This window comes from Rana temporaria, chromosome 1 (assembly GCF_905171775.1).
Source record: "Rana temporaria chromosome 1, aRanTem1.1, whole genome shotgun sequence".
NCBI lineage: Eukaryota > Metazoa > Chordata > Amphibia > Anura > Ranidae > Rana > Rana temporaria.
In genome coordinates, this window is record NC_053489.1 from 668,388,606 (window position 1) to 668,411,784 (window position 23,179).

Genomic DNA, 23,179 nt, shown 5'->3' on the forward strand with positions numbered 1-23,179 from the left:
TAATTAGTAAATAGAGTTCATCTGTGTGTAATTTAATCTCAGTATAAATACAGCTGTTCTGTGAAGCCCTCAGAGGTTTGTTAGAGAACCTTAGTGAACAAACAGCATCATGAAGGCCAAGGAACACACCAGACAGGTCAGGGATAAAGTTGTGGAGAAGTATAAAGCAGGGTTAGGTTATAAAAAAATATCCCAAGCTTTGAACATCTCACAGAGCTCTGTTCAATCCATCATCCGAAAATGGAAAGAGTATGGCACAACTGCAAACCTACCAAGACATGGCCGTCCACCTAAACTGACCGGGCCGGGCAAGGAGAACATTCAGAGAAGCAGCCAAGAGGCCCATGGTAACTCTGGAGGAGCTGCAGAGATCCACAGCTCAGGGGGGAGAATCTGTCCACAGGACAACTATTAGTGGTCTCTCCACAAATCTGCCCTTTATGGAAGAGTGACAAGAAGAAAGACATTGGTGAAGGAAAGACATAAGAAGTTCTGTTTGCAGTTTGTGAGAAGCCATGTGGGGGAGGGGACACAGCAAACACGTGGAAGAAGGTGCTCTGGTCACATGACACCAAAATTTTACTTTTTGGCCTAAAAACGAAACGCTATGTGTGGCGGAAAACGAACACTGCACATCACCCTGAACACACCATCCCCACTGTGAAACATGGTGGAGACAGCATCATGTGGTGGGGATGCTTTTCTTCAGCAGGGACAGGAAAGCTGGTCAGAGTTGATGGGAAGATGGATGGAGCCAAATACAGGACAATCTTAGAAGAAAACCTGTAATGCCGCGTACACACGATAGTTTTTCGGCATGAAAAAAAAACATTGTTTTTCAGCATGTCCAAAACAACAACGTTTTTCCAACTTCATCATTAAAAACGATGTTGCCCACACACCATCGTTTTTGAAAAATGATGAACAAAGCGCGGTGACGTACAACACGTACGACGGGACTCTAAAGGGGGAAGTTTTATTGGCCTTTGGGGCTGCTTTTAGCTGATTCCGTGTTAGTAAAAGACGATTTGCGCTTTTTTGTCTGTTACAGCGTGATGAATGTGCTTATTCCATTATGAACGCTAGTTTTACCAGAACGAGCGCTCCCGTCTCTTGCTTCTGAGCATACGCGGGTTTAAAACTTCGTTTTAGCCCACACACGATCATTTTTTGACAACCCGAAAAACGACATTTATAAAAACGACGTGAAAAACTGCAGCATGTTCGAATTTTTTCCGATAAAAAGGAGGGGTTTTCAACCAATTTTATTAATGAAAGTCTGAACGCAAAACAGGCGGCAGATAATGTAATATTGGTTACCATTAGCCAGATTCAGGTAGGGCGGCACATCTTTAAGGCGGCATAGCATATCGTATTTACGATATGCCGGCTTAAGTCAGAGAGGCAAGTACTGTATTCACAAAGTACTTGCCTCCTAACTTACGGCGACGTAGCGTAAATGGGGCCGGCGTAAGCGCGCCTAATTCAAATGAGGATGAGGGGGCGTGTTTTATGCTAATGGGGGGTGATCCGACGTTATTTGACGTTTTTTACGAACGGCGCATGCGCCGTCCGCGTTCATATCCCAGTGTGCATTGCTCCAAAGTACGCCGCAAGGACGTATTGGTTTCGACGTGAACGTAAATTACGTCCAGCCCCATTCACGGACGACTTACGCAAACGACGTAAAATTTTCAAATTTCGACGCGGGAACGACGGCCATACTTAACATTGGCTAGGCCAGCTATTTGTTGGAATAACTTTACGCCGGAAAACGCCTTACGTAAACGGCGTATCTTTACTGCAACGGGCGCACGTACGTTCGTGAATCGGCGTATCTAGTCATTTACATATTCTACGCCAAACTCAACGGAAGCGCCACCTAGCGGCCAGCGGAAAAATTGCACCCTAAGTTACGACGGCGCAGGCTGTCGTATCTTAGCTAGGTTTAAGTGTATCTCAGTTTTAACATACACTTAAACTTACGACGGCTTAGACTCCGAGTTACGTCGGCGTAACTACTAATGCGCAAATTTATATAGAATGGATTGAACAAAATTGGAGGTCCTGCAATAGACATAAGGAGGTGTGCCAGCAAATACGGAGGATCTCAGGGGAAGCAGAGCGGGTGCCAAATGGGACTTTGGGAATATCAAAGGACAATACATGTGCAGATCAAATACAGAGACAACCACATGTATAGTGCCCAGCTCACAGTGGAATACAAAATCAATTAAATTACCTGAGATTAAATAAAGGAAAAATCTTTCTCAAACAATAGGAGCCCAGCAAACAAAAAGGGAGCATTTATATCCAGCCCTCCGAGGATAATCAGCAATTTACAGCCAAAGGTAGAAAAGCGCCATTAGATAGAGTCAGCCAGAGTCCATATCCCATGTGGATCTGACAAGGCAAAGTGGATAGTTACAATTATGCCGCGTACACGCGATCATTTTTCGGGTTGTAAAAAACAACGTTTTCAGGCTCTAGAAAAAAATATGGGCTAGATACATAGAGAGTTACGCCGGCGTATCATTAGATACGCCGTCGTAACTCTGAATCTACGCCGTCGTAAATTTAAGCGTATTCTGGAAACCAGATACACTTAAATTAGGCTAAGATACGAGAGGCATAAGTCTCCTACGCCGTCGTATCTTAGGGTGCATATTTATGCTGGCCGCTAGGTGGCGCTTCCGTTGATTTCGGCGTAGAATATGCAAATGAGCTAGATACGCCGATTCAGAAACGTACATCCGCCCGGCGCATTTCTTTACGTCGTTTACGTTAGGCTTTTTCCGGCGTAAGGTTACTCCTGCTATATGAGGCGTATTCAATGTTAAGTATGGACGTCGGGACAGCATCGAATTTTGGGTCGTTTACGTCGTTTGCGTAAGCCGTTCGCGAATAGGGCTTTGCGTAAATTACGTTCACGTCGAAAGCATTGGCTATTTGCGACGTGATTAGGAGCATGCGCACTGGGATACGTTCACGGACGGCGCATGCGCCGTTCGTTAGAGACGTCATTTACGTGGGGTCGTGTTTTATTTGCATAAAACACGCCCACCTCTTCTCAATTTGAATTCGGCGCGCTTACGCCGGCAGATTTACGCTACGCCGCCGTAACTTCGGGCGCAGGTTCTTTATGAATCCAGCCCCAGCCTCACTAAGTTACAGCGGCGTAGCGTATCTGAGATACGCTACGCCCGCACAAACTTACGGCGGGCTATCTGAATCTAGCCCAAAGTTTTTTTCAACTTCATCATTAAACCGGCCTTGCCCACACACGATCGTTAAGAAAAAATGCTCTAGCAAAGCGCGGTGACGTACAACACGTACGACGGCACTATAAAGGGGAAGTTCCATGCGGATGACGCCACCCTTTGGGCTGCTTTTAGCTGATTCCGTGTTAGTAAAAGACGATTCGCGCTTTTCTGTCTGTTACAGCGTGATGAATGTGCTTACTCCATTACGAATGGTAGTTTTGCCAGAATGAGCGCTCCCGTCTCATAACTTGCTTCTGAGCATGCGCAGGTTTTTTTCACATCGTTAAAGCCCACACACGACCATTTTTTTAGAAACTCGAAAAACGACAACATTTAAAACGTCGTGAAAAAATAGAGAATGTTCGGAAAAAAAATTGGCCCGTTTTTTCAGAACCCGAAAAATGCTCTGAAGCCCACACACGATCGTTTTAAATGACATTTTTTAAAAACTTCGTTTTTTTACAACCCGAAAAATGATCGTGTGTACGCGGCATTACTTTCGAGTAGACACGTGCAATTCGTTTAGTTCCAAATTCGCTTTTTAACAAATTTCCAAATTTTTCGGAAAATCGAAATTCTAAATTTCAGAAATTCGTAATTCGGAAATCCAAAAATAAGTATGAAAATCCAGAAATTTATAAAGAACGAAAACCTGAAAATAAGAATGAAAATCCAAAAATTCTAAAACCTGAACATTTTTAAATCTGAAACAATAACTAACTAATAATAACTTAAAGCGGTGGTTCCCCCTAAAACAAATTTCTAACAATACATTCGTAAGACCCGTTACACTGCGGGTAGGCTGGCTTTTGTTTTTTTTTTTTAGTACATACCTCGATATCGCCGTTTCGTCCCTTGGCGGTGGGCGTTCCTAGTTGATTAACGTTCCTCAGACGGGCGCATACTGCGCGTCACGACTTTCCGACAGAAGCCGAACGTCATTGCGCAGGCGCCGTATAGAGTCGGCTCTATACGGCGCCTGCGCAGCGACGTTCGGCTTCTTTCGGAAAGTCGTGACGTCACGTATGTGCCCGTCTGAGGAACTTTAATCAACTAGGAACGCCCACCGTCAAGGGACGAAACGCCGATATCGAGGTATGTACTAAAAAAAAAAAACAAAAGCCAGCCTACCCGCAGTGTAACGGGTCTTACGAATGTATTGTTAGAAATTTGTTTTAGGGGGAACCACCGCTTTAACTATTACTAACTATTAGATCAGCCCTCAAATTTTCCACTCGCCTACTCGCATTTTGCGAGGATGTGGGGGGGGGGGGGTCACGGGTACCGCCGGCATGCGGGGATTGATCGGGAGCCGTTCTCCCATCGATCACCCCGGGGAAGAGAAAAGCTGCGGGATTACAGAGTTGATAACAGCTGACTTTACATTGCAATTGCCTCCGCTCCGCTCGTGGTTACACACAGCCCCGCCTCCTGACCCCGCGCCTGTATCAGATAGACAGAACACATCCCAGCATTGGACTGGCATTCTGTCAATTAGGCACGGGATCAGGAGGCGGGGCTGTGTGTAACCACGAGCGGAGCGGAGGCAATTGCAATGTAAACTCAGCTGTAACAGCGGGTTATCAACTCTGTAATCCCATGGCTTTTCTCTTCCCCGGGGTGATCGATGGGAGAATGGCTCCCGGTCAATCCCGGCATGCCGGCACCCCCCCCCCCCCTCACTCCCAGCTCCTCTTCCCCTGGGGCAATCCTCTGCACAGGTGAGCATAGGCTACAATGGTGGGCACAGTGAGCAGAGGCTACAATGGTGGGTACAGTGAGCAGAGGCTACGATGGTGGGTACAGTGAGCAGAGGCTGCAATGGTGGGCACAGTGAGTAAAGGCTGCAATTGTGGGCACAGTGAGCAGAGGCTGCAAAGGTGGGCACAGTGAGCAGAGGCTGCAATGGTGGGCACAGTGAGGAGAGGCTACAATGGTGGGCACAGTGATCAGAGGCTGCAATGGTGGGCACAATGAGCAGAGGCTGCAATGGTGGGCACAGTGAGCAAAGGCTGCAATGGTGGGCACAGTGAGCAGAGGCTGTAATGGTGGGCACAGTGAGTAATGGCTACAATGGTGGGCACAGTGAGCAGAGGCCGCAATGTTGGGCACAGTGAGCAGAGGTCGCAATGTTGGGCACAGTGAGCAGAGGACGCAATGGTGGGCACAGTGAGCAGAGGCTGCAATGATGGGAATAGTAAGCAGAGGCCGCAATGGTGGGCACAGTGAGCAGAGGACGCAATGGTGGGCACAGTGAGCAGAGGCTGCAATGGTGGGCACAGCGAGCAGAGGCTGCAATGGTGGGCACATCGAGCAGAGGCCGCAATGGTGGGCACAGTGAGCAGAGGCCGCAATGGTGGGCACAGTGAACAGAGGCTACAATGATGGGCACAGGTGTGGCTGCACTGATAAAGTTTGTAACTTAATTCTGCATAAAACATGTAAGTGTAATTTCATGAGATAATTTATGAGGGCGTGTTTAGGGGCGGAATAAGGGGTGGTGCAGGGTAGGGATTGGTTGGGCCAACTGGTGGCTAGTAACCCTTAAGGCCTGGCTAGTAGCTCAGGACTTAAAATGTTGAGCATTGTAATAGATTATAGTTATTGGAATTTCTTTTCAAATTTTGGCTATTAGTAAATGTAACAAATACGAATTTATCCGAATTTATGCATTATCCGCAATAACGAATGCTGTATCTAAACGAATGGAACGTAACAATAATAATAATAAAAACGTATTATTATTATTTTGTTTCGTTCCATCTACTTAGATGCAGCATTCGTTATTTGGGATAGTTATTATTAGTTAGTTATTATTTAGAATTTTGGGATTTTCGTTCTTTCTAATTATCGGATTTCCGAATTTCTGAATTTTTCGAATTCCAAAATTTTCATATTCCGAATTTACACATTTTCGAATTTACGAATTCCGAATCTTAGAGTTTATAAAATTCCGAATTCCTAATTTTCGAATGTACACTTTTTTTAATTTACGAATTCCGAATTTTTCGGAATATTCAAAAAATCGTCATTCGGAAATGCAAAATTTCAGAAATTCGGAAATCCAAACATGAATGAAAATCCGGATATTCAACGAAAACCTGAAATAAACAGTGAAAAACCGAAAATTCTAAAACCTGCAGCATTCTTTATTTTGGATCGTTGTTATTAGTTAGTTATTATTTCTAATTTTTGGAATTTTGGATTTTCGTTCTTTCTAATTTTCGGATTTCCCTTTCTTAATTTCGGTTTCCCGAACTGTCGAATTCCGAATTTTCAAATTTACGGATTCCGAATTCTGAATTTTCAAATTTACGATTTTTAGCATTTTCTAATTTACGAAAAAAACTAATGAAACAAACACATTTTTCGGCAGTGCACATGTCTTTCAAGCTGGTCGCTGTCCCTTGTGGCAAATGCCATTTTTGCTCCTTTGTCACTCACGCTGACCAGATCCGACTACCCAATGGCCTGATCTGGAAATCATATTTTTTTTTTGCCAACTGTCAAACATTGGGTATTATATACATTATGCATTGTGATTGTGGGGCCTATTATGTGGGTAAAACAAAGCAACCCTTTTTCCATTGCATTAGAGACCTTGGCCGCGATTCAGATACATTGTCGTATATTTGAGTGGGCGTAACGCATCTCCTATGCGCTACGCCGACGTAACATTGAGAGGCAAGTACTGTATTCAGAAAGCACTTGCTCCCAAAGTTAAGTCGGCGTATCGTAAATGGGCCGGCGTAAGCCCGCATAATTCAAAGTAGCAAGGCAGTGGGCGTGTTGTATTGTAATGAAGCGTGACCCCATGTAAATGCATGGCCGAACGAACGGCGCATGCGCGCATTCTCAGAATCACGTCGCAAATACTCCCTAAGATACGTCTGCTCAATGCTTTGTCGACGTGAATGTAACATACGCCCAGCCCCATTCACGTACGACTTACGAAAATGTTGTAAAATACGACGCTGTTCCGACGTCCATACCTTAACATGACTTACCCCTGCTTTATGAGGGGTAAACTTACGCCGGACATACGCCTTACGTAAACGGCGTAGCTAAATACGACGGGCGCAAGTACGTTTCTGAATCGGCGTATCTGGGTCATTTGCATATTTGACGCGTAAATCTACGAAAGCGCCCCTAGCGGCCAGCGTAAATATGCACCCAAGATACGACGGCCTAAGAGACTTATGTCGGTAGGATCTTGGCCAAATTCAGGCGTAACTGCCTTTCTGAATCAGCGCAGATACGACGGCGCTCATTTGGACTTACGACGGGCCTATGTATCTATAGTCACCAAAAAGAAAATGAAAGCTTATATCAGCAGACACATAGGATTGTACCGTGGTTTTGACTTATCCAAAGTATTTTTTTTTGCTTTAGATCATGTCCCTCCCCATGAAAGGGGGTGGAGACATTGATTAATAAAAACTCCTACAGATTGAGGCGAGATGGCTATATAAATTATCAGCCACCAAATATCCTGGCCTGAATGAGGCCATGAGCTTTAAGCCATATCGCTAAAATACAATTACAGTGAAACCTCGGATTGCGAGTAACGCAGTTAACGCGCGTTCCGCAATACGAACGCTGTATTTTTAAAAATCCTGACTCGATTTGCGAGTGTTGTCTCGCAACACGAGCAAGATTCAAGCCAAAGTGGTGTGCAATACCGCGTTTGGCCTGAGGTGGGGGGCGCCGATCTGAGTCGTTCGGAAATACTCCGCTCCCGAGCCTTTTCAAGGTTTTCCGAGTTCAGCCAAGGTGTCCTCGGGACTTTTCAAGTGTTTACGAGGTTCTCTGGCCCAACCTCTGGCCACATGCGGTATTGCATGCTATTGAAGTCAGTGCGGAACAAATTATTTTTGTTTCCAGTGACTTCAATGGGTAAACTCACTTTGATATGCGAGTACTTTGGATTATGATCATTCTCCTGGAACGGATTATGCTCGTAATCCAAGGTTCCACTGTATTTGTTGTTTTGCATTTTTCCATGTGTGTATTGACATAACCTCTGCCATATGTATAAAATGTATTTTGTTGAATGTCTGATTGCTCATCCTAGAGGCATTTTGGAATTTGTGTAGATATTTACTTTGTGGTGTTCCGATATTGTCCGGATACTATTTTAAAGTGGGTGTAAACCCGATTTTTTTTTTTTTAATTAAGGCGTGCACCTTGTACAGTATAGGATTTCATGTCATCTGTGCCCAGTCTTGCCATCAAGAGTTAATCCAGCTCTAAACAATCCACTTATCTTTTTTCAGTAAGATGAAAACTGATAGACAGACAGTGGCGGCTGGTGCTCAACATTTTTGGGGGGCCGCAAACAAACAAAAAAACAAAACAAAAAAACAATTGCAGGCACACTGTGCCCATCAAATGCAGCCACTGTGCCCATCAAATGCAGCCACTGTGCCATGCCATCAATTGTCGCCACTGTGCCATGCTATCAATTGTCACCACTGTGCCATCAATTGTCGCCACTATGCCATGCCTTCAAATGCAGCCACTGTTCCATGCAACGCAGCCACTGTGCCATCATTCATCACCACTGTGCCATGCCATCAAACGCAGCCACTGTGCCATCAATTGTCGCCACTGTGACATGCCAAACGCAGCCACTGTGCCATCAAACGCAGCCACTGTGCTATCAATTGTCACCACTGTGCCCATCAATTGTCACCACTGTGCCATCAAACGCAGCCACTGTGCCATGCCATAAATTGTTACCACTGTGCCCACATCAATTGTTACCACTGTGCGAACATCAATTGTCACCACTGTGCCCTTTAATTGTTGCCACTTTGCCCTTTAATTGTTGCCACTGTGCCCTTTAATTGTTGCCACTGTGCCCTTTAATTGTTGCCACTTTGCCCTTTAATTGTTGCCACTGTGCCCTTTAGTTGTTGTCACTTTGCCCTTTAATTGTTGCCACGGTGCCCATTCATTTGTCCCCACTGTGCCCTTCGTCGCCGCTGTGCCCCTTCCCCCCCCCCCCCGCCTGGCACTTACCTTTACTGGAGTCAGCCATCCATGTCCTCGACCCTCGCCTCGATGTCTTCTTTCGCACTCGATGACACTTCAGCCAATCAGGTTACCAGTAGCCAGAACCGGCCAACCTGATTGGCTGAGACGCCTGTCAGTCTTATCCGGATCCCCGGAAGCTTATCCTCGGAACGCACATGGTGTGCGTTCCAAGGATAAGCTTCCGGGGAGCCGAGGGCTGTACTCGGAAAGCCTCTCAGAGCCTCTGGCTCTGATAGGCACTTTCGTACAGCCAACCAGCTGCCGTTATTCAGATGGTCGGCGCCTCATGTCCAGCCATCTGAATAGTGGGCGGCAGCGGCGATAATAACATGGCGATGAGAGCCAGAGGTGGCGGCGCTCCAGCGCCCTCTATGGACGAACCGCCACTGCAGACAGAGAAATAGGAGTCAGTTCTTCCCCCTCGCTGTGAGTGACAGGTGATTTACATATTTCATGCACGAGCCCGAGAGAGACATTCTGTGTACTTCAGATCTCCTCCTCCTTTCATCTTCAGCTCTCTCAGGATTGGCTGCTTCACACCTCAGCATGATTGGGCACGCTGAACTCATGTGGTGACTTTTCTGTGTTTTGACTGGATGTTAGCGATCATAGCAGAATTTAGTGTAAGAAATATACCGGAGAAAATGTATGTTGACAAGGGGAGTGTAGAGGTGGGCGGGGAGTCTACTGACATCAGGACTCCACCCACCGAGCTCCAGACAACAGATCCACCCACAGAATCTGCAGTTTTTCGGGTCTCATAACAGACAGATAAGGATACATGCAGGAGGCATGTATATCCTTATGGATAACCACTATGGCAGTAGTTTAGAAAGGAGAGTGGGTTTACATCCACTTTAATGCAGTATTATTGTCTTATTATTATTGTTTTATTATTAACCTTCTGTAATCTATTTGGGTATTTGTCTTTCTATCTTGTTTTCACTGCATGTGGGGGAGTTTGGCTCGTATAAGCAGACGGGGGGATCCCCTCACAGTACGGTTGCCTTTGGTGTGCCTCCATCCCGGTCTGAGGTGAGCCCATCACGCTGGTGCGGCAGATCCCCCCCCCCTCTTGGTACCTAGCCCTGGCCGGGGTGTGCAGATAGGTGGGCAGAGACTTGTTTCGCATCATTCTCCTCCCTGACTATCCTAGGGTATTTCTTCCATGCTGACCCCTCCCATCTGTGGGATGCTTGGCTTCACCACTGGGTGTTCTAAGATGGCCGAAGGAGGCCTCAAGGCACACGAGATTGCGTCATCCCCGCTTGACGCTCGTGCATGCGCGTGGAAGAAAACCTGCCCGCGATTTGCCGGTGACGTCAGACGCCGGTGTCTTGGCGAAAAAGTTCCCCCGGTGGATAAAGAACCCCCTGTACTGCGCAGGTGTCAACTGAGCCTCCAAAAATAGCCGAACAGAGGCAGTGGTGCTACACTTCTGAGATACAGGCTCATTTCTTACCATCCCCGTGGACATGGAGCATGCTAAAAAAAAACAGCGAGGTCCACGTCACCCTGGACATGTTTCAATAACTATTTACATCAACATTGCAAAAGAACCCGCCCATCATTGCGCAGGTGCCGTCTAGAGCTGACTCTCAGCTCTACGTTCAGCTATTCTCGGAGCTCAGTTCACGCCTGCTCAGTACAGGGGGGTCCTTATCCGCCAGGGGGGAACTTTTTTGGTAGAACACCTGCATATTGGGGGAAGCATAGAGGGCCAGATTCACAGACATTTGCCCTGGCGCAGTGTATCAGAGATACGCTACGGCGCCGTACCTTACCTGGCGGAATTTCGAATCCAGGAAGATTTTGCGCCGTAAGTTACGGCGCCGTAGTGTATTTCTCGGCGTGTATTTCAAATTGGGCAGGTAGGGGGCGTGATTCATTTAAATGAAGCGCGTCCCCGCGCTGATTGAAATGTGCATGCTCCGTTTTGAATTTTTCTGCCGTGCTTTGCGCGAAATGACGTTGCATCGACATCATTTTTTGAACTTCGACGTGCGTTACGTCCTTTACTATTCACGGACGACTTACGCAAAAAAAAAAAAAAAAAAATTCGACGCGGGAACGACGGCCATACTTTAACATGGCAAGTCTATCTATACGCCACAGAATAGCAGCTTTAACTATACGCCGGGAAAAGCCGACTAGCGACGACGTAAGAGAATGCGACGGCCGCGCGTACCTTCGTGGATCGCCGGAAAAAGCTAATTAGCATACCCGACGCGGAAAACGACGCAAACTCCACCCAGCGGGCGCCAAAGTATTGCACCTACGTTCCGAAGGCGTACGAAGCCGTACGCCTGTAGGATCGAAGCCAGAAGCCGTCGTATCTTGGTTTGAGGATTCAAACTAAAGATACGACGAGGCAAATTTGAAAGTACGCCGGTGTATCAGTAGATACGCCGGCGTACTCGCTCTGTGAATCTGGCCCAGAATGCTTATCTGAAACCTGGATGGCGCGATTATGGGCACTGATTGATTTTTTTTGGTGAGTCAGTCAGTATTTAAAAATGCAGTTTGAGCCACTATGGTAAATGATGTAAGAACCTTTTTAAGCAGTAATTGTGATTATCTACTTTGCCTTGTCAGATCCACATGGGATATGGACTCTGGCTGACTTTATATCTAACGGCGCTTTTCTACCTTTGGCTGTAAATTGCTGATTATCCTCGGAGGGCTGGATATAAATGCTCCTCTTTTGTTTGCTGGGCTCCTATTGTTTTGGAAAGATTTTTCCTTTATGTAATCTCAGGTAATTTCATTGATTTTGTATTCCACTGTGAGCTGGGTATTTATACACGTGGTTGTCTCTGTATTTCATCTACACATGTATACATACAGTACCTCACAAAAGTGAGTACACCCCTCACATTTTTGTAAATATTGGGCCAGATTCACATAGAGATGCGACGGCGTATCTCCTGATACACCGTCGTATCTCAGAGTTGCGTCGGTCGTATCTATGCGACTGATTCATAGAATCAGGTTACGCATAGATATGCCTAAGCTCCGACAGGTGTAACTGTGTTACACCGTCGGATCTTAACTGCATTTTTAAAATGGCCGCGGGGGGCTGATTTACGGCGAGAATATGTAAATCAGCGAGATACGCCAATTCACGAACGTACGCGGGCCCGACGCAGTCACTTTACGACGTTTATGTAAGGGTTTTCCCGGCGTATAGTTACCCCTGCTTCTATGAGGCGCAGCCAATGTTAAGTATGGCCGTCGTTCCCGCGTCAAATTTTGAAATTTTACATCGTTTGCGTACGTCGATTCTCAAAAGCGCTGGACGCAAGTTACGCTCACGCCGAAACCAATGACGTCCTAGCGACGTCATTCGGAGCAATGCACGCCGGGAAAATTCGCGGACGGCGCATGCGCTATTCGATCGTCGCGGGAACGCGTCTGATTTGAATAGTACACTCCCCCTAGCCGCGGAATTTGAATTCCGCTGGGGGATTTACGATACGCCGCTGCAAGTTTTGAGGTAAGTGTTTTGTGAATTACCCACTTGCCTCAAAAACTTGCGGCGGCGGATCTTAAATCACATAGGTTACGCGGATCTAAAGATCCGCTAACCTATGTGAATCTGGCCCATTTCTTATATATTTTCATGTGAAGAAATGACACTTTGCTACAATGTTGTGTAGTGAGTGTACAGCTTGTATAACGGTGTAAATTTGCTGTCCTCTCAAAATAACTCAACACACAGCCATTAATGTCTAAACCGCTGGCAACAAAAGTGAGTACACCCCTAAGTAAAAATGTCCAAATTGGGCCCAAAGTGTCAATATTTTGTGTGGCCACCATTATTTTCCAGCACTGCCTTAACCCTCTTGGGCATGGAGGTCACCAGAGCTTCACAGGTTGCCACTGGAGTCCTCTTCCCCTCCTCCATGATGACATCACAGAGCTGGTGGATGTTAGAGACCTTGCACTCCTCCACCTTCCATTCCTTGCACTCCTCCACCAGGATGCCCCACAGATGCTCAATAGGGTTTAGGTCTTGAGACATGCTTGGCCAGTCCATCCCCTTTACCCTCAGCTTATTTAGCAAGGCAGTGGTCATCTTGGAGGTGTGTTTGGGGTAGTTATCATGTTGGAATACTGCCCTGCGGCCCAGTCTCTGAAAGGAGGGGATCATGCATTGTCACAGTACATGTTGGCATTCCTGGTTCCCTCAATGAACTGTAGCTCCCCAGTGCCGGCAGCACTCATGCAGCCCCAGACCATGACAATCCCACCACCATGCTTGACTGTAGACAAGACACACTTGTCTTTGTCCTCATCACCTGGTTGTCGCCACACACGCCTGACACCATCTGAACCAAATATGTTTATCTTTCTTGGTCTTATCAGACCACAGGACATGGTTCCAGCAATCCATGTCCTTAGTCTGCTTGTCTTCAGCAAACTGTTTTCTGGCTTTCATGTGCATCGTCTTTAGAAGAGTAAAATGGAAAGACGAAAACTGGACAGCCGCACTCCAAAATCACTTAAGCCATGACTAAGCACTGACTGCCAGTGCGAAACGCGTCGGCCATACTGTATTTTGTTGGTTTGCAGTGACTGTATGTACAGTTGAAAAATAAAAGACATCTCTTTTTTAGTGATTTTGGAGTGCGGCTGTCCAGTTTTCGTCTTTCCATTTTGCTATCATTAGCATTGCCAGCACCTTGGTGGTTCAACAGCCCTTGATTGCTTACGGGGCTCACCTGGAGCGGTGAGAATTTTATCTTTAGAAGAGTCTTCCTTCTGGGATGACAGCCATGCAGACCAATTTGATGCAGCGTGCGGCATATGGTCTGAGCACTGACAGGCTGACCCCCCACCCCTTCAACCTCTGCAGCAATGCTGGCAGCACTCATACGTCTATTTCCCAAAGACAACCTCTGGATTTGAGGCTGAGCACGTGCCCTCAACTTCTTTGGTCGACCATGAAACCGCTGTATGGTCTTGGCCACTGTGCTGCGGCTCAGTTCCAGGGTCTTAGCAATCTTCTTATAACCTAGACCATCTTTATGTAGAGCAACAATTCTTTTTTTTCAGATTCTCAAAGAGTTCTTTGCCAAGAGGTGCCATGGTGAACTTCCAGTGACCAGTATGAGAGAGTGAGAGCGGGTGTACTCACTTTTGTTGGCAGCGGTTTAGACATTGATGTCTGTGTGTTGAGTTATTTTAAGGGGACAGCACATTTACAATACAAGCTGTACACTCACTACTTTACATTGTAGCAAAGTGTCATTTCTTCAGTGTTGTCACATGAAAAGATATTATAAAAATAAAATATTTTCAAAAATGTGAGGGGTGTACTCACCTTTGTGAAATATTGTCCTTTGATATTCCAATAGTCCCATTTAGCACCCGCTCTGCTTCCCTGAGATCCTTGGTTGCCGTATGTCATGGACCTGGCCTTGCAGTGCTAGAATGTTTCTACTTGAAATCCTAATTCGTGTATATCAGAAGATGGGACATTACTGACAGTTCATTGCAGGAGATACTGGACACAATATAAGTGGTTTAGTTGTCCTGACTAGGTCAATAGACAATGACCCTTCAATGCTTAGCTCAGACTATTGAAATGCTAAGTGGATCCAGCTTGTGAAATACCTTTTATTGTGTTCTGCAGGTTAAGAGCAGGTGTCGGAGACAGTCCGTCTGGCTAGAATTGTGGATTGAAGGTTAATTGAATCTATTATGTATGTTTGAAGATGTATGTGTTTACGCTAAGGGACTTTGTATTGTTCTAAAGGTCGGAAGCCTCCTGTCAGCTGTATTGAATTAGCATTCTATTGTCTAAAGGAAGGTAACCTCTCAGAGGTAGTAATTAAGTAGACCGGGTTATTGTGTACATTGATTACCCCCTGGGGCTTCTGTCTCAATACACAAGTCTTTCTATCCAAGCTATTGGACCAATCCCTGTTGACTATTTCAAGTCCTCATTTGCATGGTCAAGGAGGACCTGAGTGAAGACTGCATATACTTTACAATTGACCAATAGGAACGCGGTTGTTGGGAGTGGGATGTTCCAAATTCTGTATAAAAGTGTGCTGTGTACTTGAAAATAAAGAGTCCTGTTTGAACTTACATACAGCCTGCCTGGTGTTTGTTCTTAATGGGTCCGAATGGCACATAGCTGTAATTCGGATCCCGGAACCTTGGATGACTGGACCATCAGACGTTGCAATCTGCAAGCTGACTCACTGGTAGCAGAGGAGTGTTGGGAGAGCAGGACCTGGGCGAGAAAGGGTCTCGTCACACCGTATTTGCTGGAACTCCTCCTTATGTCTATTGCAGGACCTCCAATTTTGTTCAATTGATTCTATACATATTTACGCATATGGTAAGCAATATTACATTATCTGCCTCTGGTTTTGTGTTCAGACTTTCATCAGTAAAATTGGTTGAAAAACACAAATTTTTAATCGGCTATGTTGACATATGTGATATATTCTGATGTTTATCTCTTGTGATACCCTTCCATATATGAATATACATTCAGTGGTAATTTTTATTGCACCTGTATTAATTCATTATGTGTTTCCCAGTTTATTGATTATCGCCATTCTTTTGTAGTTGCACGTGCTTTACAGCTCCTGAAGAAGCAAACAAGCGAAACATGTTGAGCAACGAGCATTGTGATTGATACAGTGTTAAATGCCTGTTATGCGTATATGGTGTACAGTATGTATCAAATTCTTTTATGAATGGGCCAGTAATAAAACTGACCTAGTACTGGTTTTAGCATGTTAAATATGAATAAAGAAGTTAATGTTTTAACATATCTATTTTTGTGTTTTTGCCACCATTTTCCCTTTGTTTCTTACCCTTTCCAAAAAGAGGAAAGGCGGGGTGAAGTCAGGACTCCTTATCTGCATGCGTGTGGGGATTTATGGGGTTTATAGCTGTTAGGGAGAATACAGGGGGTATAGGGGGAAGTTGTATGGGGATGTATGGTGGAAGGAGATACAGGGGTTGTATGGGGGATATAAGGGGTTCTTCAGTGAGATGAGTGTGGGGCTACAAAAGGTGTATGTGGGATGTATGGTGGATGCATGAGGAAATTTAGGGGGTGTATTGGGGGATAAAATAGATGTATAGGGGAATACAGGGGTTGTATGTGGGATACAGGGGGTGTATAGGGGGATACAATAGATGTATAGAGGGATACAGGGGATGTATTGGGGGAAACAATGGGTGTACAGGGGGTAAATAAGGGATATGATAGGGGGGAATTAGGGGGATATAGGGGGTGTATTCGAGGGCCACAGGGGGTGTATACAGTCGATGTATAGTGGATACAATAAGTGTACAAGGGAGATACAGAGGATTGTATGAGAGGGATGACAGGAAGTGTATTGGTGGATACAGGAAGTGTATTGGTGAATACAGGAAGTGCATTGGTGGATACAGGGGTGGATACAGGGAGTGTATGGTGGATACAGGAAGTGCATTGTGGAAACAGGGAGGGTATGGTGGAAACAGGGAGTGTATGGTGGAGCTCAGCTATGAGGAAAGATTAGAGGAACTGAATTTATTCACTCTTGAGAAGAGGAGAATAAGGGGGGATATGATCAACATGTACAAATATATAAGAGGTCCATACAGTGAACTTGGTGTTGAGTTATTCACTTTACGGTCAACACTGAGGACAAGGGGGGCACTCTTTACGTCTAGAGGAAAAGAGATTTCACCTCCAAATACGGAAAGGTTTCTTCACAGTAAGAGCTGTGAAAATGTGGAACAGACTCCCTCCAGAGGTGGTTCTGGCCAGCTCAGTAGATTGCTTTAAGAAAGGTCTGGATTCTTTCCTAAATGTACAGAATATAACTGAGTACTAAGATTTGTAGGTATAGTTGATCCAGGGTAAATCCGATTGCCTCTCGGGGGATCAGGAAGGAATTTTTTCCCCTGCTGTAGCAAATTGGATCATGCTCTCCTGGGGTTTTTTGCCTTCCTCGGGATCAACTGTGGGAATGGAGTTGGGTGTATAGGATTTTACTGTGTTTTTTTTTTTTTTTTTTTTTTTTTTTTGGTTGAACTGGATGGACTTGTGTCTTTTTTCAACCTGACTAACTATGTAACTATGTAACTATGATACAGGGAGTGTATGGTGGATACAGGGGGAGGGAGAGGGTGGATACAGGGGGTGTATGGTGGATACAGGGGGAGTATGGTGGATACAGGGGGTGTATGGTGGATACAGGGGGTGTATGGTGGATACAGGGAGTGTATGGTGGATACAGGGGGTGTATGGTGGATACAGGGGGTGCATGGTGGATACAGGAAGTATGGGAGATAAAAGGCATGTATAGGGAGATACAGATACAAAGAGTATATTGGAATATAAGGGGTGTATGGGGGGATAAATAAGGTGTATAGAGGGAATACAGGGGGTGTGGGTTGACATAGAAGGGGAAAATCTAAATCTGCTAGTACATCTAACACTCCCCCCTCCCCCAATGGGTGTAAAGGGTGTTAATAAGGGATATGATGGGGTGTATAAGGGGATATAGGGGGTGTATTCGAGGGCCACAGGGGGTGTATACAGTCGATGTATAGGGGATACAATAAGTGTACAAGGGAGATACAGAGGATTGTATGAGAGGGATGACAGGAAGTGTATTGGTGGATACAGGAAGTGTATTGGTGAATACAGGAAGTGCATTGGTGGATACAGGGGGTGGATACAGGGAGTGTATGGTGGATACAGGGAGTGTATGGTGGATACAGGGAGTGTATGGTGGAACATGGAGTGTATGGTGGATACAGGGAGTGTATGGTGGATACAGGGAGTGTATGGTGGATACAGGGAGTGTATGGTGGATACAGGGAGTGTATGGTGGATACAGGGAGTGTAGGGGTGGATACAGGGGGTGTATGGGTGGATACAGGGGGTGTATGATGGATACAGGGGGTGTATGGTGGATAAAGGGGGTGTATTGGTGGATATAGGAAGTGTATTGGTGGATACAGGAAGTGTATGGTGGATACAGGAAGTGAATTGGACATTGGTGAATACAGGAAGTGCATTGGTGGATACAGGGGGTGGATACAGGGAGTGTATAGTGGATACAGGAAGTGCATTGGTGGATACAGGAAGTGCATTGTGGAAACAGGAAGTGTATGGTGGATACAGAGAGTTTATGGTGGATACAGGGAGTGTATGGTGGATACAGGAAGTGCATTGGTGGATACAGAGAGTGTATGGTGGATACAGGGAGTGTATGGTGGATACAGGGAGTGTATGGTGGATACAGGGAGTGTATGGTGGATACAGGAAGTATGGGAGATAAAAGGCATGTATAGGGAGATACAGATACAAAGAGTATATTGGAATATAAGGGGTGTATGGGGGGATAAAGCAGGTGTATAGAGGGAATACGGGGGGTGTGGGGTGACATAGAAGGGGAAAATATAAATCTGTTAGTACATCTAACACTCCCCCCCCCCTCCAGACTGACAATGCTGCTGTGCAATGGTGCCTCAATTTCTCCTTCATCCAGAGTGGAGACACCCTAAGACAGGGGGTGTGTTAATGGCTAGATCACCAGGTAAAAATTCCTAAAAAAATAAATAAAATTCAGCCATCATTGATAATATCTCTGTTTCCTCTTCTCCCGTTCCCTCTGCCTACAGCCAACAGCCTACGCGTTTCAGTAACCGGTGCCTGCAGATGATAGGACGATGCTGGCCTCACCTGAGGGCGCTGGGCGTCGGGGGAGCTGGCTGCGGAGTGCAAGGGCTGTCCTCACTGGGTGAGAAACCTTTCATTCTGTGATTTTAGTAATAAAAAAAAATGATATTGTATTTGCTCTTTTATTTATGGGCATTTTAACATAAATGTGGAAAATCCCGACAATAAAACATATACATAATCTTGTATAGAGAAGAAATGACTCCTGGGTAAATGCCATTTTTATATGGCAATCCTGTAAGTAATTTCTTGACAGAGTGAACTTGAGAGTGGTATATGATCTGCTCTGCCTCAGAAGACCGACCCCAGGCTGTAGTGTTTTGGCATCAGCACAACACTGAGGGACAGGTCTGCATGTTCGGATCTGGTATGGATTTTGAAGCGAATCCCACACGCGTGGTGTGTCCCCCAAAATCCATACCAGACCCTTATCCAAGCATGCAGCCTGGCAGGTTATAAAAGGGAGGGGATGGGCGAGCCCCCCCCCCCCCCCCTCCACGAACCATACCAGGTTACATGCCCTTAACATGGGGGAGGTGCTTTTGGCCGGGGCTCTTCCCCACAACCCTGGGCTGTGGTTGTGGGGGTCTGCGGACGGGGGGGGGGGGGCTTATCGGAATCTGGAAGCCAGGAAAGTCTGTTACTTCACCCAGTATCCGTTGACTTCATGTATTTGCATACTAAAAGTGACCACATAGGAGGTGACAACTAAGGCAGAATAAGGCTGGTTTGGACCTGCTGATAATCCATTCATTGCAATTTATTTCCAGTGCTATACAGTTTGTACAAAGTACATTACTTTTAATCATGTGATCCCACAGCCCGGAACTGCATGCGCCTGCAGGTGCTCGAGCTGGATCACGTGACGGAGATCAACCAAGAGGTGGCTGCGGAGGTCTGCAGGGAGGGCCTGAAGGGACTGGAGATGTTGGTTTTAACATCCACGCCGGTCACGCCAAAAGCTCTTCTACATTTTAACAGTAAGTACTGGCAGACCTGTGTCCATTCCAGAACAGGCACAGGGAGGGGGTAGGTTGGGATGGTGACAGCGGGCTGGTTGAGGTGGTTTGGGAAGTAGGGGGTACAGACACGTTATGGGCTGGGGGGTTTGAAATGGTGATCTCCTCTCCTGTTTACCAGTAAGGGCTCATGTACTTGGGTGCTTTTGGGCATACAAAGTAAACTGTGGAAATACACCAGGGGTGCATAACTATACATTCTTAGTACTGTGGCAGGGTTTATGTCCCTACTTGTGTAAACACGCGCATGCGTAAAGCAGTACGCTTGCACAGGTTTACAGAAGTAGCCGCGCAAACCCGTCTACAGCCACATTCAGCCATTTGTTATTATGGGTAGCTGTACCCAGCAGCTGTGTACCCCAGGCACAGAAATATGCCTGCAATTTATGTTGTATGACGAACTGCTCCAATGTGCATGAGCTCTAAGTTTGGAACATGTCACAGCAGACCATCCTGCGCCTCTACAGGGAATGTTTATATAAAAAGAGTGTCAGGACCAGGGTCACCTGCTGGTGGCACTATGCTTCCTAGAGCGGAAAGTTGTAGTTCCAGTGTCCACCAGCAGGTGTCTCCCAGCAGCCATCAGTTTTTCGTAATCAGTCTCCTTTTGATGCTGGTTGCTGGGAGGGTATTTAGTCTCTCCTCTGCTAGTACAATTCACGTCAGTGTTTTGCTTTTCTGTGCTAAGTCAGATGCTGCTTGCCATTTATCCTGCTCCTGATCTTGCCCTGTATCCTGTACCCTGCACCTTGCTGCCTTATATCTGCTCCCCTTCTTCCTGATCCCTGCCCTGGTTCTCACCTTATTTACATCTCCGGTATGTGCTGTGGCCTGTGTTCCTCATCTTGTATATATTGTATTATTGTTAGGTGGGTTAGGTATTTTGTAATTTGGTTATTGTTCACTTATATCTTTGTTAACTGTTTGCTGGTGTTTACTATTAATAAATTCACTTTAACCGCCTGCACGCCTAAGGGTATAACAAATGAAAAGCTAGTATGTGCATGAGCTCTAAGTTGGAACATGTCACAGCAGACCATCCTGCGCCTCTACAGGGAATGTTTATAGAAAAAGAGTGTCAGGACCAGGGTCACCTGCTGGTGGCACTATGCTTCCTAGAGCGGAAAGTTGTAGTTCCAGTGTCCACCAGCAGGTGTCTCCCAGCAGTCGACAGTTTTTAGTAATTAGTCTCCGCCTGATGCTGGTTGCTGGGAGGGAATTTAGTCTCTCCTCTGCTAGTACAATTCACGTCAGTGTTTTTCTTTGCTGTGCTAAGTCAGATACTGCTTGCCATTTATCCTGCTCCTGATCTTGCCCTGTATCCTGTACCCTGCACCCTGCTGCCTTATATCTGCTCCCCTTATTCCTGATCCCTGCCCTGGTTCCCACCTTATTTACATCTCCGGTATGCCCTGTGGCCTGTGTTCATCGTCTTGTATACATTGTATTATTGTTAGGTGGTTGGGTATTTTGTAATTCGGTTATTGTTCACTTACAGTGGGGATCAAAAGTTTGGGCACCCCAGGTAAAAATTTGTATTAATGTGCATAACGAAGCCAAGGAAAGATGGAAAAATCTCCAAAAGGCATCATATTACAGATTAGACATTCTTATAATATGTCAAAAAAAGTTAGATTTTATTTCCATCATTTACACTTTCAAAATTACAGAAAACAAAAAAATGGCGGCTGCAAAAGTTTGGGCACCCTGCAGAGTTAATATCTTGTACTGCCCCCTTTGGCAAGTATCACAGCTTGTAAACGCTTTTTGTAGCCAGCCAAGAGTCTTTCAATTCTTGTTTGAGGTATCTTTGCCTATTCTTCCTTACAAAAATCTTCCAGTTCTTTGAGATTTCTATCCATAGATTTTCAATTATGTTGAGGTCAGGAGATTGTGAAGGCCATGGCAAAACCTTCAGTTTACACCTCTTGATGTAATCCCCCGTGGATTTTGAGGTGTGTTTAGGATCATTATCCATTTGTAGAAGCCATCCTCTCTTTAACTTCAGCTTTTTCACAGATGGCATCAAGTTACCATCCAAAATTTGCTGAAATTTTATTGAATCCATTTTCCTTCTACTCGTGAAATGTTCCCTGTGCCACTGGCTGCAATACAACCCCAAAGCATGATTGATCCTCCCCCATGCTTCACAGTTGGACAGAGGTTCTTTTCATTCAATTCTATGCCCTTTCTTCTCCAAACGTACCTTTGCTCATTCCGGACAAAAAGTTATACTTTAACCTCATCGGTCCACAGAACTTGTCTCCAAAATGCATCAGGCTTGTCTATATGTTCATTTGCAAAGTTCAAACGCTGAGTTTTGTGGTGAGGACGTAGAAGAGGTTTTCTTCTGATGACTCTTCCATGAAGACCATATTTGTACAAGTATCTCTTTATAGTGTAATAGTGTACCACAACTCCAGTGTCTGCCAGATCTTTCTGGAGGGATCGTGCAGTCAAACGTGGGTTTTGAATTGCTTTTCTCACAATCCTGCGAGCTGTTCTGTCTGATATTTTTCTTGGTCTTCCAGATCTTGCTTTAACTTCCACTGTTCCTGATGACTTCCATTTCTTAATTACATTCCAAGGAACAGAGGATATTGACATCTGAAAACGCTTTGCTATCTTCTTATAGCCTTCTCCAGCTTTGTGAGCGTCAACTATTTTCACTTTCAGTTTTCTAGATAACTGCTTAGAAGAACCCATGGTGCTGATTGTTGGGGCAAGGTCAGATGAGTCTGGGCATTTAAAACCTTTGAGATTGACATCACCTGGTCTTCCCAGACGATGATTGAGAACAATCCATGACACTGGCAGGTCTCAGCTTTGCGAAGGCGGCAGTGCATGCTATAAATTCTGCAGGGTGTCCAAACTTTTGCAGACGCCATTTTTTGGTTTTCTGTAATTTTGAAAGTGTAAATGACGGTATAAAAAAAAAGAGGTGCGGCGGGAAAAAAAAAATTTAAAAAAAATTTGACAGCGACGCGGGAAAGAAGGGTATACTTTTACATGGTGTACTAAGTTTACACTTTGTAAAAGCAGCCCTAATTTTGCGACGGCAAACTAACACTTATGGAAAAAAAACAAAGGGAAAAAGCTTTGTGGATCTCCGTAAGTGCTAATTTGCATACCCGACGCAGAATTTCGACGAG

At 45.5% G+C, this 23,179-nt stretch overlaps 1 protein-coding gene across 1 annotated transcript in view; it reads left to right on the forward strand.

Moving 5' to 3' along the window:
• The window catches only part of FBXO41 (F-box protein 41), a 118,816-nt gene that overhangs the window by 75,744 nt on the left and 19,893 nt on the right, over positions 1 to 23,179 (forward strand). The window contains exons 9-10 of the mRNA XM_040335587.1: positions 18,951 to 19,069; positions 19,830 to 19,988. Coding sequence (XP_040191521.1) covers positions 18,951 to 19,069; positions 19,830 to 19,988 — 278 coding nt within the window. The remainder of the gene's footprint in view (positions 1 to 18,950; positions 19,070 to 19,829; positions 19,989 to 23,179) is intronic.